The sequence below is a fragment of the Orycteropus afer genome, unplaced genomic scaffold, assembly GCF_000298275.1.
Source record: "Orycteropus afer afer isolate SDZICR_OR568_19922 unplaced genomic scaffold, OryAfe1.0 scaffold00692, whole genome shotgun sequence".
Classification (NCBI taxonomy): Eukaryota; Metazoa; Chordata; class Mammalia; order Tubulidentata; family Orycteropodidae; genus Orycteropus; species Orycteropus afer.
In genome coordinates this window covers 827658-841127 of record NW_006922279.1, presented here as the reverse complement: position 1 = coordinate 841127, position 13470 = coordinate 827658, and the positions used below count along the sequence as shown (strand labels likewise).

Sequence of the window (13470 nt, the reverse complement as noted above, 5' to 3'; positions counted from 1 at the left end):
TTTATTTTTATAGAAGCATTTTTATTTTACAAATGCTTTTGTCACACTCCAGAACAGAACTCTGTCACTCCTGGTGGGGAAAGCCTGTCTGCTTGGGTCAGGAGTCCATAGTCAAGGCCCCCTCTTTACCTTATGGAAGTCCCCCAATTGCCCTATTGTAAAGAAAGGACCTGAGAGGAAACAAATCACCTTTGTCCAAACCTGAATAGTGATAGTGTCACTAAGCATTAGGAGGAAGAGGCACAGTGTTCTTTGGCTTCTCATTACTCTGATCAGGGAATAGGCTGGAGTTGGCGGTTGTGTGTGTGTATGTGTGTGTGTGTGTGTGTGTGTAAATCTGTAGAAAAAATGACTCACTAGCCCTACTTCCTAAACTGGGTCATTCATTGCTTTAGAAAAACCAGGAGTGATAGAGCACCTCTTCTCCTAGCCAACCCTTGCCAGCCCTCCCCTGCTCTTACAGTTCTGTCTCTAAAGCCTGCCTCACCACTTGGAGTAGAATTTAATTGCTGGAACCCTGATTCATTAAACAATTTCTAGTTTGGCACATAACAACAACAACAGTTTGATCCCTAATGTCTCTGAGACTCTCCTTTCTCCCAAAGCCTTGCTTTCCTGTGACCCTACTTAGATTCCTCATGGCTTTGGAGGTTTAGTAGTGAGGGAATCAAACTCATGTTATATAACCATTAGCTCCTGCTTCTCTGGGAAGCCATATTGAACTTTGTGCTGGTCAAACAGCTTACACAGGGCACTGATGTAGAGTGCATGGTACTTGTTCACTGTCTCCTTGTTGGGCTTCCGAATCCTGGGGATTGGTATGGGCTCTCCAACTATGAGAAAGGAGAAGAGACAAGTTTCAGCATTAGTCTGCCCTGCCCCCTGCCACCCCATCCCAATATCCAAAGTATTCATTCCTCCAAAGAAGATATGTACTGGAAACCGGTATCTAGGTCCCCTCTCCTTCCTTCATTCTTTCCCTCTGTTTCAGCCCCAGCCTGTCCCTCATTCTCCAATCACTTAATCCCACACATTCCCAAGAGAATGAAAGTAAGATGAAGAATGAATGAGACTAAAAGAGTGCTGAAGGAATGTGTGTGAATAATAATGCTATCACAGCAGCTGTTGAACTCTTTCTCCCCCTCCCCCTTAATGGCCATAATCTTTATCTTTTTAGTTGTCTTCCCATTTTGTCCTCAACCACACCTTATTGCCCATCCCAGTTGTGAGCTGGGTTCTAGGACTTGATGGATGATCTAGGAAGAGGGAGGTCAAAGACAAGGGTGGTCTGGGGGTCCTGGAAAACTCACCAACAGTGGTAATGGGCTGGTTGAAAGGCAGGAAACCCCAGGATCCACGAATGAGGCCCTGGCCATGGAAGGTACAGAAACTTATACCCAGGATTTTTTTTAATGTGTCCTGGAAGGTTTTTTGGAAGAACCTTATCCATGTGCCCTCAGGGAAAGTCTTCTGATTGTGAACATCATTCTCTCCAAATGAATAGGAAGGGACAAGGTATGCCCTGCAAAGAGGGGGTAAGAGTCTGAGTTCTCTGAATAAGCTTCCCTGAAAAACCCTCTCCAACCTCCCCATTACAATACAAGAACCCAAACATCCAAACATCTCATAGCTCATTCCTGCCATACTCTATCCTCCCAGCTGTACCCCTTAAGGTCAGCTGCTGCTCCTTTTCCTATGATGAGAAGAAACTAACCTCAGGCGATCTCACTGCCTTCATTGCACACAGCAACCAGGGTGGTCTTCCTAAACTGCATATCTGGGCATATCACTCCTCTGCTCAGAGCTCTTCCATAGCTCCTCATTTTGTACCCCACTGCTTGGTTGTTAGTTGCTTTTGAGTTGGCTTTGACTCATGGTGACCCCAAGTACAACAACGAAACAAAATGTTGCCTGGTTCTACAATATCTTCATAATCCTTGGTATGTTTGAGCCCATTGTTGTGGCCACTGTGTATTTTGAGTGCCTTCCAACCTAAGGGGTTCATCTTCCAGCACTATATCAGACAATATTCTATTGTGATCCCTAGGGTTTTCATTGGCTAATTTTTAGAAGTTGATCACTAGGCTTTTCTTCCTTTTTGTCTTAGTTTGGAAGTTCCACTGAAGTCTACTCACTATGGGTGACCCTGCTGGTATTTGAAATACCAAAGGCATAGCTTCTAGCATCATAGCAACATGCAAGCCACCACAATAAGAAAAACTGACAGATGCATGGCCTTTATGCTCTAGCTCTGTCTACCGAGCTAGCTTCACCTCTCCCTACTTCTTCCTATCAATCTGCTTAGCCATACTAAGTGTGCCAAGTTTTCTCTTGTCTATGTATCTTTGTACATTCTACACTCACTGCTTCAAATGCCTTCCTTCTGTCTTTATATGGCTAATTTTATTTTGTCCTTCAGTATTCAGTGCAGAGGGAGCTCTGGTAGCATAGTGGTTAAGGCACTTGACTGCTAACCAGAAGGCTGGCAGTTCAAACCCCCCAGCCACTCCTCAAAAGGAAGATGGGGCAGTCTACTTCTGTAGTGATACTGCCTCAGAAACCCAAGGAGGGGTCGCTATGAGTTGGGTCCGACTTGACAGCACATAACAACAAAAACAACAATTCAGTGCAGAAGTGGGAAGAGTATATATAAGAGTATATATAATCATAGTGTGATGATACAAAATATGTATGAGCTGTTGAATGGAAAATGAATCTGCTCTGTAAACTTTCAACAAAATGACAATAAAAAGTTAAATAAATAAAGTGTTAAAAAAAAACAAACAAAACAAAAAAATACTCAGTGCCTATTTCATCCCTTTGAAGCAACTTTCTTTGACCACCGCTAATCTCCCCAAGCGTCTCTTCTACACCAACATTATCCTAAACTTACATTACAGTCATCTGCTTACCTGTCTGGCTTCCCTAATAGACAGAAAGCCAATCAAAGATAGGAGCTTTGTCTTTTTCATCTTTGAATCATAAGGGCATGGCACAGTGCCTGACACATTAAATTTCTTTTAGTCTGACCTATAACTCCTACTATTTCAGTCCAAAATTCAGATGTCACCCACTTATGTATCAAAGTTCTTCCATCAATTGGTGCTCTCATAGTACATTGAACTTATTTTCATTTATTCACCAAATATTTGAGTTCTTTCTATGTGCCAGCACTGTTTTAGGCCCTGGAGATACTCAGTGACTATAACAGATAAATACAGAAACTCTGTCCTCATAGAGCTTACCTTTTCTTAGGGAAAGACATAAATAAATACATAAATAAAATAGATGACATACAGAAGATGATAAATGCAATAGGTAAAAAGAGAGCAGGATGGTCAGAGTAGACCTTATTGAGGAGATGATGTTTGAGCAAAGACTTGAAGCTAGAGAAATAAACCAAGTAGTTATTTGGAGGAATGGTGTTCTAAGCAGAGAGACAGTTAGAGCAAAGCCCCTAAGGCAGGAATGTGTGGCCTGCTTGAGTGAGAGCAAGGAGGCCAATGAGTGAACAAGGGGAAGAGTAGAGGGTGATGAGGTCAGAGAGGGTTCTGGTGACTAGATCATTTAGGATCTTGGGGGTCCTTGTAACGACTTTGGCTTTTGCTCTGAGTGAAATGGGAGCCATTTTTAGTAATGACACGATCTTACTTTTAATAAGATCATCCTGGTTGTGGTTAAAAATATACTGTTGGGGGTGGAGGAGGTAGGGATAGAAGGGAGATCAACTAGGATGCAATAATCCAGAGGAGAGATAATGGTAACTTAGATCAGGGGATAGTAGTTGAGGCAGTAAGAAGTGGTTGAATTCACACTTCACTAAGGATATTCAGGTGGTCAGCTAATACATGAAAAGATACTCACAATCATTGGCCATCAGAGAGATGTAAATCAAAACAACAATGAGATATACCAACTCACCCCAGCACTGATGGCATGGTTCAATGAGACAGAAAATAACAAATGCTGGTGGGGATGCGGAGAGATTGGGACTCTCATACACTGCTTGTGTGACTGTGAAGTGACACAACCACTGTGGAAAGCATTATGGCGATTCCTTAGAAAGCTGGAATTGGAGATACTATTTGACCCAGCAATCCCATTACCAGGTATATATCCTAGAGAGGTGAGAGCCAGGATAGAAACAGATACATGAACGCTCATGTTCATCATAGCATATTTACAATAGCAAAAAGATGGAAACAACATACATGCCCATCAGCAGAAGAGTGGATGACCAAACTATGGTACATACACATACTGGAATGCTATGCAGCACTAAAGAATAATGTAGAGTCTGCAAAATACTGCATAATATGGATGAACTTGGAGGATATTATGCTGAGTGAAATAAGTCAATCACAGAAGAACAAATATAATATTAGTTCATTGTTGTGGAGGGTCAAGGAAAGGTTTATATATGGAGGGAAATTTTCTTTGTTGGTTGCCAGGGGTGGGAGGGGACGGGAGGGAACACTGCAAAAAAAAAAAATGCATTGACCCATGTCACTTTAGTTTTGTGTATTTCACTGTACATAAATTACATTTCAATAAAATGCATTTAAAGAAAAAAAAGTGGTTGAATTCTGGATATATTTTGTAATTATCTTTTCCTCATTGGACTGTGAGCTCCTTAAAGACAGGGACCAGTTTTCATTTATTTTTATACCCTCATTGCCTATACTGTGCCTGACAAACAGTTCGACAACTGCTTAATGAATGTATTCTATTTTTCAAACAAGTTTGTATGCTCTTTGAGGGCAGTAATCATGTCTTATTTACCTTTGTGATTCTCCCAGTATCAATCCCTTGATAGGTTAATGGTTTAATGGGTTAATATGGAGTGAAGCTCTCATCCTTGAGTCCTCAGCGTACTAGGTTAATGTGCAAAAAGTGAAAGGTCATCTGTTGTTCTTTATCCAACCTCAGGTAGGAAAGGTGCCCACTAAAATGTGCCTGGAGGTCCAAACACCCTTAAGGTACAGTGTAAGGGGCGTTGGCTCTTGCTTTAAATGAAATGGGAGGGGTAGAAAGAAGCAATTGGAGTGAAGAGGGGCTCTCTATAACAGGTTTCTCAGGGAGGGCATCATCCTGGAGATGTGCTACAGAAGGCTTATGGCATACTAACAAGAGAGCACCAGAACTTAGGGACCCACCCAGTCTTCAGTGCCAACTTCACAAAGCCTTTACGTTGTTTGAGAAAGATGGTGGAGGATCCTGGTCGGGACAAGAGGGCTTCAGTAGCTCCACCCACAACAATAATCACTGCATTGCCTGAGCCATTCTGGGCCAGCAAGTAGTTCAAGGCCACCTCACTCACTGGACTCAAACCTGTGAAATCAAAGAATCAAGTGACATAACAAACTTGGTGCCTGAGGATGGGGTAAGGCATTCCGCTGGGTTCCTCTTCCTGGAGATAATTCTGTTTCCTGACTACTGCTGTTTCTGCCCTTCTCAGTCTTTGACATCCACATCCTGGGTTAGCCCTAGCCTAAGATTGGTCCTTAGGGTCAGCTCCTTACCTTGGAGGTTTGTGCCTCTACATTAAGTTCTTCTGCTCCCATAGTCTACTATCTTTCAGCACAATAGTATTTGAACTCACCCTCTTCCACCCCAACCACCAGTGTCCTCCACGCTACTGGGCTGGCAGCACTGGAGACCCTCCAGAATTAACTCTGTTAGGAATGATCAAAGATTAGCCTCCTCTACCCAACCTGCCTCCTCCCTAAGAGCAATCTGTCAAAGGGGAGCCATTAGCTAGGGTTTCTGGAGAGTAGGCAGACCCACTCTCTGAGAGCTCTGGTAGCATAGTGACTAAGGCCCTTGACTGCTAACCAGAAGGCTGGCGGTTCAAATTCACCAGCCACTCCTCAGAAGGAAGATGGGGCAATCTACTTCCATAGTGATACTGCCTCAGAAACCCAAGGAGGGGTCGCTATGAGTCATGTCTGACTCGACGGCACATAACAACAACAACAACAACAACAACAGGCAGACCCACAAGCCTACTCAAAACCAAATTAAAGTACAGTAGAACAACGAAATAAGGGTGATACCCTGTTGTTCAACAATAGTATTTTTTCATTCCATCCCCCACTTTTGCCCTGTGCTTGTCTTCTATTTTCTCCTGGGATGGCAGAAATTGCCTCCAGATCCCAGTCATTAAGAGAGATCCCTGCTCCAGGGCCATATAAACCACAAAAGGAAGCAGAAACAGCTTTGTGGGATCAAGTGTTCTCATCTAGCCCCTCCAGATACATGTATCTTACTTTTCCATGTTTGGCTTCAATTGTTTTCTGGTGTTCAGAAAGATGGGTATTCATCCAGAGAGAAGGCTATTTGTCACAATGCCCTGGCTTGAGGCCTGTCCTTGAGAAGCTGTTCTGAACTCTAATGGATGCCTATCCTTCATTCCTTAATGTCTTATGCAAGAGTGAAGGGTTTCCCAGGAGATAAAGTGCATGGGCCAGGAGCATACCTGCTAGCATGAGAGACTTCAAAATGTCTTTAAGACATTCTGGAATGACAGTTGCTACACAAATGACGACCAAAAGGAGCCAACTGATATCCTAGAAAAAGTTCACATGAGTTGCTCCATTCCTGCCTTATTTCTCTTGTATTTGAGTTTGATACTTGGCTTTCACCTTCTGCTTTCCAATTTGGCTTTGACTTGACTCAAGACTTCCAGTTCCTCCTCTGAAAGGATTCTTTGTGACTCTTAGGAATGCCCATAACTTACACTGCTGTCCAACCCTGCCTCTCATATTTTGGACAGAAGTTGATGCCTAGTGCCATACTCCTGTTCCTGTCTTAGTGTGTTCTGGACTAATTTTCTACCAAGCTCTCTTCCAGCAGGGAATAACAGTTGAACTATTAGGGCTTATTGGGGCTGGGTCCCTGAGGTGGTCAGAGAATGAGATAATTTCTTATACTCACCCATTGACATCATATATTCTCTCAAAATTGGGATCCAGAAGAACCCCTCCAAGGTCCCTAGAGAGGGAGTTATGGCTGGGAATATCCAAGAAAAGCCAGTAGCCTCAGTGGCAAAGTTGATGAAGGCGCCATAAGACACAATTCCATGGGGGTGGTTGCCAATAATGTAGTTGTGTTTGGGAGAGAGGTCATGAGTCTTCACCAGCTGTTAGAGGGAGATTGAGTTAGAGCATTGACTAGTAAGAAGGAAGAGAGGAAGTGTTGACTCAAACTGAGTAGGTAGCTTTGTGTTTCCCTTGGAGAGCCCCAAATCCATGTTCATTAGGATGTCATCATGGTCACAGGATTGCCAGGGTCATGATGTTCAGAAAGGCTGACTTGGGTTTGCCACTGTGGGGAAAGGCTGCTCTCCATCTGGCCTCCACCTGCCCATCCATCTTGGACCTCTGGTCTGCATTATGCCTCTGGACCTTGACCTTCACTGCTGACCACCAAAGCCTTTGCAAACATGAAACTGAGAGGGGAAGGAAAATCTGGGCAATAGGGACTGAGAGCACCCAGAGGAAGGGTGGTTACCTTTATTGGGAAGTAATCTCGAAAATACTTCCAGAGTGTCCAGTTTCGTACCCAAGCTGAATGCCTACCACCTGTGGGTACAGAAGGGAAGGGAAGAACAAGAAGGGCATTGCCAATCTCTCTGTCCTCTCTCAGAGGTGAAGGGTTCTCTCTACAGTCTTCAGGTTACAGCAGGGGCCGCCTCCTCACACTTCCATATTTCTAGAGATGTAGATACTTATTTCCATGGAGTCAACTCCGATTCATAGTGACCTGTATAAGACACTTGGTTTCCAAGACAGCAATCTTTACAGAAACAGACTGCTTTATCTTTCTCCCACAGAGCAGCTGGTGGGTTAGAATTGCTGATCTGTTAGCACCAAATGCTTAACCACTGTACCACCAGGGTTCCTTAGAGGCATAAATGTTGTCCCTGGATCCAACCCCTAAGGCATAGGAAACCCCTGTTCCTCTGGAGCCAGTAAAAAAGGGAAACAACCTGAGGCTGGGGGCATATGCTCCAGAAACCTCAACTTCTTAATTTTTCATGGGCAACATGGCAGGAACCTCTGTCCCTGCTGAGTTTTCCTCTTCTCTCCCTTCCCTGTTTTCCACTCTATTCCTCCCTCTCTCCACATTTTCCCCTCCTTTACCCTCTCTTTTCCTTTTTTCTCTCTTCTAACCTCTTCTCCCTCTGCTTCTCCACCCTCTCCCATATACCTCCTTCTCCCTCTATGGCCCTGGAGTCATTTTTCCATCCTTGGCACAGACAGGGACCACCACTCTGCCCGTTCCCCTCACCTTGACTGTGAGTGTTCCAATCATAGGCAAGCCAGGCTAAGAAGAACATGGCCAAGGTCCAGAACTTAGTGAACACCAGAAAGTAGGGCATAAGCAAAATGGGAGTAGCTCCTGAGGAGACACAAAGAGTTTATGCCCTTCAGTTCCCTTCAAGTTTCAGCACATCTCCCATAACCCTGATCTCTCTGAAGGAGTGAATTAAGCTGGTGTGGGACTCTGCTTTCCCACCTCCCCCAACTGCCTAGCTCGCTGTGGTCAGAACCAGCCTCTGGGCCCTTTTATCTGGGTTCACATTATGGTTGAAATCTTAATTGAGGAAACAATCAAGCCATGAAGTTCTCAGTTTGCTCTCAGCTGGGGTCAAAGAGCAGCACAATTCAACAAGGGGAAAGAACAGTGCCTCTGGCCAGTGGCTTGACATTCCCATCTTTTCTTAAAGGTTGTTCCTTCTTTTGTTGAATTGCTAAGTCAGCATTTTCCAGTGAAGAAGGGTTGCCTTCAGTGTATAGGCTATTTATGCTGAGAAGAAAATATGGATTAGACACTGCTTTACTATGTCTATTTTGTCCTGTTCAAAATGTCCCAAAGGTTCTTAAGGTGAAAAGTTTGTCTCTATTAGCAAAGAGCCACAGCAGGCTATGAAATGCAAACATGTTATGTATCACAGTAGTGGGAATTTAATTCTATTATAAAATCTGCATTCATGAGAAACAGGGGCAAAGTACATATATTGTGATTTTATGGTGTAGTGCCTAAGGCATTTGACTACTAACTAGAAGGCTGGCGGTTCAAACCCACAAGCCACTCCTTGGAAGGAGATTGGGCAATCTACTTCTGCAGTGATCCCACCTCAGAAACCCAAGGAGGGGTCACTATAAGTCGGATCTGACTCAAAGCCAGTGAGTTTGGTTTTTGGTTTTTAGCTAAGAGAATGGCTTCTCTGATCAGGGAACCACATTACAGTTGATAAAAGTTTCAAGGAAGGGGAAGAAACTCAAGAGTTCTTTACCCAGCAAGTTTGGTTCTTTTATTTTGGACATGTATGAAAATAGCAATAATAAGACTGAATGAAAATTTCTTTTAAAAATCATGTTATGAGATAGAAGAAACCTTAGTGATAGGCTGAATCCCCCTTACCAGAGCTGGCTGAGATGGTTGTTACAAGTATGCTAATTAAATAGGAAATTATGGTGGAAGGAATTTTATGGGAAGCCTGCCACGGATAAAAGTCCTACTAACTCTGATACCCACCACTCATCTGTCAGTTTGTTGTACTGTGGTGGCTTGCATGTTGCTGCGAGGCTGGAAGCTATGTCACTGGCATTTCAAATATGAGGAGGGTCCGCATGATGGAAAGGTTTCAGTGAAGCTTCCAGACTAAGACAGACTAGGAAGAAGGATGGGGCTATCCACTTCTGAAAAAACTGGCCACTAAACACCTTATAAATAGCTGCAAAATACTGTCTGATATATTACTGGAAAACTTTATGAATGGCCTTGAAACATTGTTTGATATAATGCCTAAAGATGAAGTTGGAAGGTACTCAAAATAAACTGGGCAAGAGCTGCCTCCCTAAAGTAGAATCAACCTTAATGACATGGATGGAGTAAAGCTTTCAGGACCTTCATTTGCTAACGAGGCATGACTCAAAATGGGAAGAAACAGCTGTGAACATTCATTAATAATCAGAACATGGAATTTATGAAGTATGAATCTAGGAAAGTTGAAAATTGTCAAAAATGATTGGAATGGATAAAGATCGATATCCTAGGCATTAGTGAGCTGAAATGGAATGGTATTGGCCATTTTGAATCTGACAATCATATGATCTACTATGCTAGGAATGACAAATTGAAGAGGAATAGTGTTGCACTTATTCTCAAAAACAACATCTCAAGATCTATCCTGAAGTACAATGCTGCCAGTGATAGGATAATATACATACATTTACAAGGAAGACCAGTTAATATGATTATTATTCAAATTTACACACCAACTACTAAAGCTAATGAAATTAAAGATTTTGACCAACTTCTGCAGTCTACAATTGACCAAACATACAATCAAGATGTACTGATAATTACTGGTGATTGGAATGCAAAAGCTGGAAGTAAAGAAGAATCACTGATAGTTGGAAAATATGGCTTTGGTGATAGAAATGATGCTAGAGATTGCATGTTATAATTTTGCAAGACCAATAACTTATAAATTGCAAATATGTTTTTTTGTAACAGCATAAATGGAGATTATACATGTAGACCTCACCAGATGGAATACAGAGAAATCAGATAGACTATATCTGTGAAAAGAGGTGATGGAGAAGCTCAATATCATCAGTCAAAACAAGGCCAGGAGCTGGCTATGGAACAGACCATCAATTGCATATACAAGTTCAAGTTGAAGCTAATGAAAATTATAACAAGCCCATAAGAGCAAAAATACAACCTTGATTATATCTCACCTGAATTTAGAGACCATTTGAAGAATAGATCTGACGCATTGAACACCAATGACCAAAGACCAGAAATGTTGTGGGATGACATCAAGAACATCATACACGGAAAAAACAAAAGGCCATTGAAAAGACAGGAAGAGGTATAGACAACAAAGATAAACACTTTTACATATACAATGCTGCATTATCAGTAATAAAAAACAGTAATCTATGAGTAGATACATAGATAAACAGGTTGAACGATCAGCTATGTCCACACAAAAGGGAATATACCCAGGACCATATATAAGGTTGGCAGGTAATATTTCTATGTAAGTACTTATATGTGCTGTAAGACTGTCCATATAAATGGAACTAACAGGGGTAAAGTTATAATAACTTCTTAGCCATAGCCAACCACCCTGAGGGAGTGAGTTGGTGGCTTGGGACTGTGGTTCTGGGGGACATCAAGCTCAATTGGGATAACATACCACACAAAAACATTGTTCTACATCCTACTTTCACGAGTAGTGACTGGGGTCTTAAAAGCTTGTAAGCGGCCATCAAGATACAACAGCTGGTCTCTCCTTGTCCAAAGTGAAGGAGAATGAAGAAAACCAAAGATGCATGGAAACAATTAGTTCAAGGGACTAGTGGACCATGTGAACCTCAGCCTATATAATCATGAGACCAGAAGAACTAGATGGTGACCAGCTACCACTGTCAACTGCCTAGATAGGGAACAGTGTAAGAGATCCTGGATAGGGTAGGAGAAAAATGTGGAACAAAATTCAAAGTCATAAAAAAGATCAGGCTTCCTGATGTGATAGAGACTGGTAAAACTCCTGAGACTGTGGCTCCTAGTCACCCTTCAGGCCATAAATAGATACATGCATAAATAAATAAAATATTTTCTTTTGAGGTAGGGAAAATGAGAGAGTGACAATGTCTATTTGCTCATACTCCTGCCTATCCTGAGGAGCTCTGGTAGCGTAGTGCCTAAAGCACTTGACTGCTAACCAGAAGGATGGCAGTTCAAACCCACCAGCTACTCCTTGGAAGGAAAGTTGGGCAATCTACTTCCGTAGTGATACTTCCTTGGAAACCCAAGGAGTGGTTGCTGTGAGTTGGGTCCGACTTGACGGCACATAACAACAGCGACAACTGCTGCCTATCCCGAGTGCCTGAACTTTTGAATGTCTCCAGTCTCCCAGGCAGTGGAAACCTTCTCTCAGGTAGACATGTATGGCAATCAAATTCCCTGGTGGTATAAGCACTCTTGAGTGCAAGGCTTCCCAGATGTGTGCATGTTCTTTGAATCTGTGAGTGGATAGGTTCTGTAGGAAGAGTTCAGCTTAGTAGGATTCCACAATTGCATTCCCGTCCATGAAACAGACTGGGTTAAGTGTGTATCACTATGTGAAAGTAAACAGGGTCTCAATCTCCATGCCTAGCCTATGAAATCATGCAATTCCTCATGTATGTTTTTTGTGTGAGTTTGTGTCTGCGTGTGTTGGTTTTGTGTTGGAGTTAGTCTGCCACTGGTTTTCTTTTAGATTATGTAGAATTTTTTCTGTGGCATTAAGGCATTAAGACATTAGGCATTAAGGCTATGCAATTTGTAGTTTGCCAGAAACTGATTCGGCTATCGATTTAGTACTGAAATTCATATGATTTCCTGCTTGATCACTGTGTTCAATTCAAAACATAAAGTATAACTTGTTGCAGGATTGTGTGTCCTTTTTGTTAGCATGAGCCATTTGATTATTTTATTTTTTCCCTCCTTGACCTATCATCCAATTCCCTTGTGATTCCATGGGATTTCCAAAGTATAGGTCCTGATGCCCAAAAGGGAATGTCTAGCAACCATTGGTAATGCATCTTGCAAAGACATCCTTTGTTCACCTGGGGTCTATAGTCCAGTGTGTCAATATGCTGCATTTAAAATAATACATAAACTTAAATGATTATACTTAGTCAGTATTTATGATACTAATTAAATGTAATATTATTTAAAAACTTCTCTCAGTTATCCACTAGTCCTAAAGAAAGTCTAACCATACCTGGGTAAACAGCATCTATCTTGTGGAATCTATTGTAACTGAAGGTATTGGAATTTCAGGAGACCAGAAGCGTCCTTTGATGGCAAACCTTCAAGATCCAGCCTGTTTGAGAGTCATCAGTGCCACTCACAGTGACAGGACTGGTATTTAAAGAGACAGAAGAAACAGAGGCCTAGCATGAAAGAGCTAAATCTCATGGAACTCCAAGTTCATGAAAAAAGGAATTCTATGACATAAAGTAAAGGCATCTGAGGGAGGAAAGATGAAAAATAAGCATTTGTATGTATATGTGACTCCCCGTTAAATATTTTAACCATAACATCATGAGATGTGCATTATCAAGGAGCTCACATGAGGTAGGCTCCTAATGTAGTTTATACTGAAGATGGCAACGCCATTGTACTAGGGGTGTATCTTTTCATAATTTTAATTTGCATTTCCCTAATAGCTAATGATGCAGAACATCTTCTCAAATGCTTATCTCTCTTCTGTATATTTTCTTGGGTGAAGTGTCTTTTTAAATCTTTTGCCAATTTTTTAATTGTGTTGTTCTCTTTCTATTGAGTTTTATTTTTCAATTTTATTGTGTTGAAAATACACATAACAAAACATCCACCATCTCAACAATTTCTACATGTACAGGTGAGAGACACTGATTACATTCTTTTTTTTTTTTTTTG

The 13470-nt window shown here is 41.9% G+C and overlaps 1 protein-coding gene across 1 annotated transcript in view; it reads right to left on the bottom strand.

Moving 5' to 3' along the window:
* Positions 1 to 678: 678 nt before the first annotated feature.
* DGAT2L6 (diacylglycerol O-acyltransferase 2 like 6) overlaps positions 679 to 13470 on the bottom strand; it is a 47017-nt gene continuing 34225 nt past the window's right edge. Inside the window, exons 2-7 of the mRNA XM_007956994.1 lie at positions 8293 to 8403; positions 7513 to 7583; positions 6937 to 7141; positions 5157 to 5331; positions 1311 to 1522; positions 679 to 833 (exon numbers count right to left, since the gene is read on the bottom strand). Coding sequence (XP_007955185.1) covers positions 679 to 833; positions 1311 to 1522; positions 5157 to 5331; positions 6937 to 7141; positions 7513 to 7583; positions 8293 to 8403 — 929 coding nt within the window. The remainder of the gene's footprint in view (positions 834 to 1310; positions 1523 to 5156; positions 5332 to 6936; positions 7142 to 7512; positions 7584 to 8292; positions 8404 to 13470) is intronic.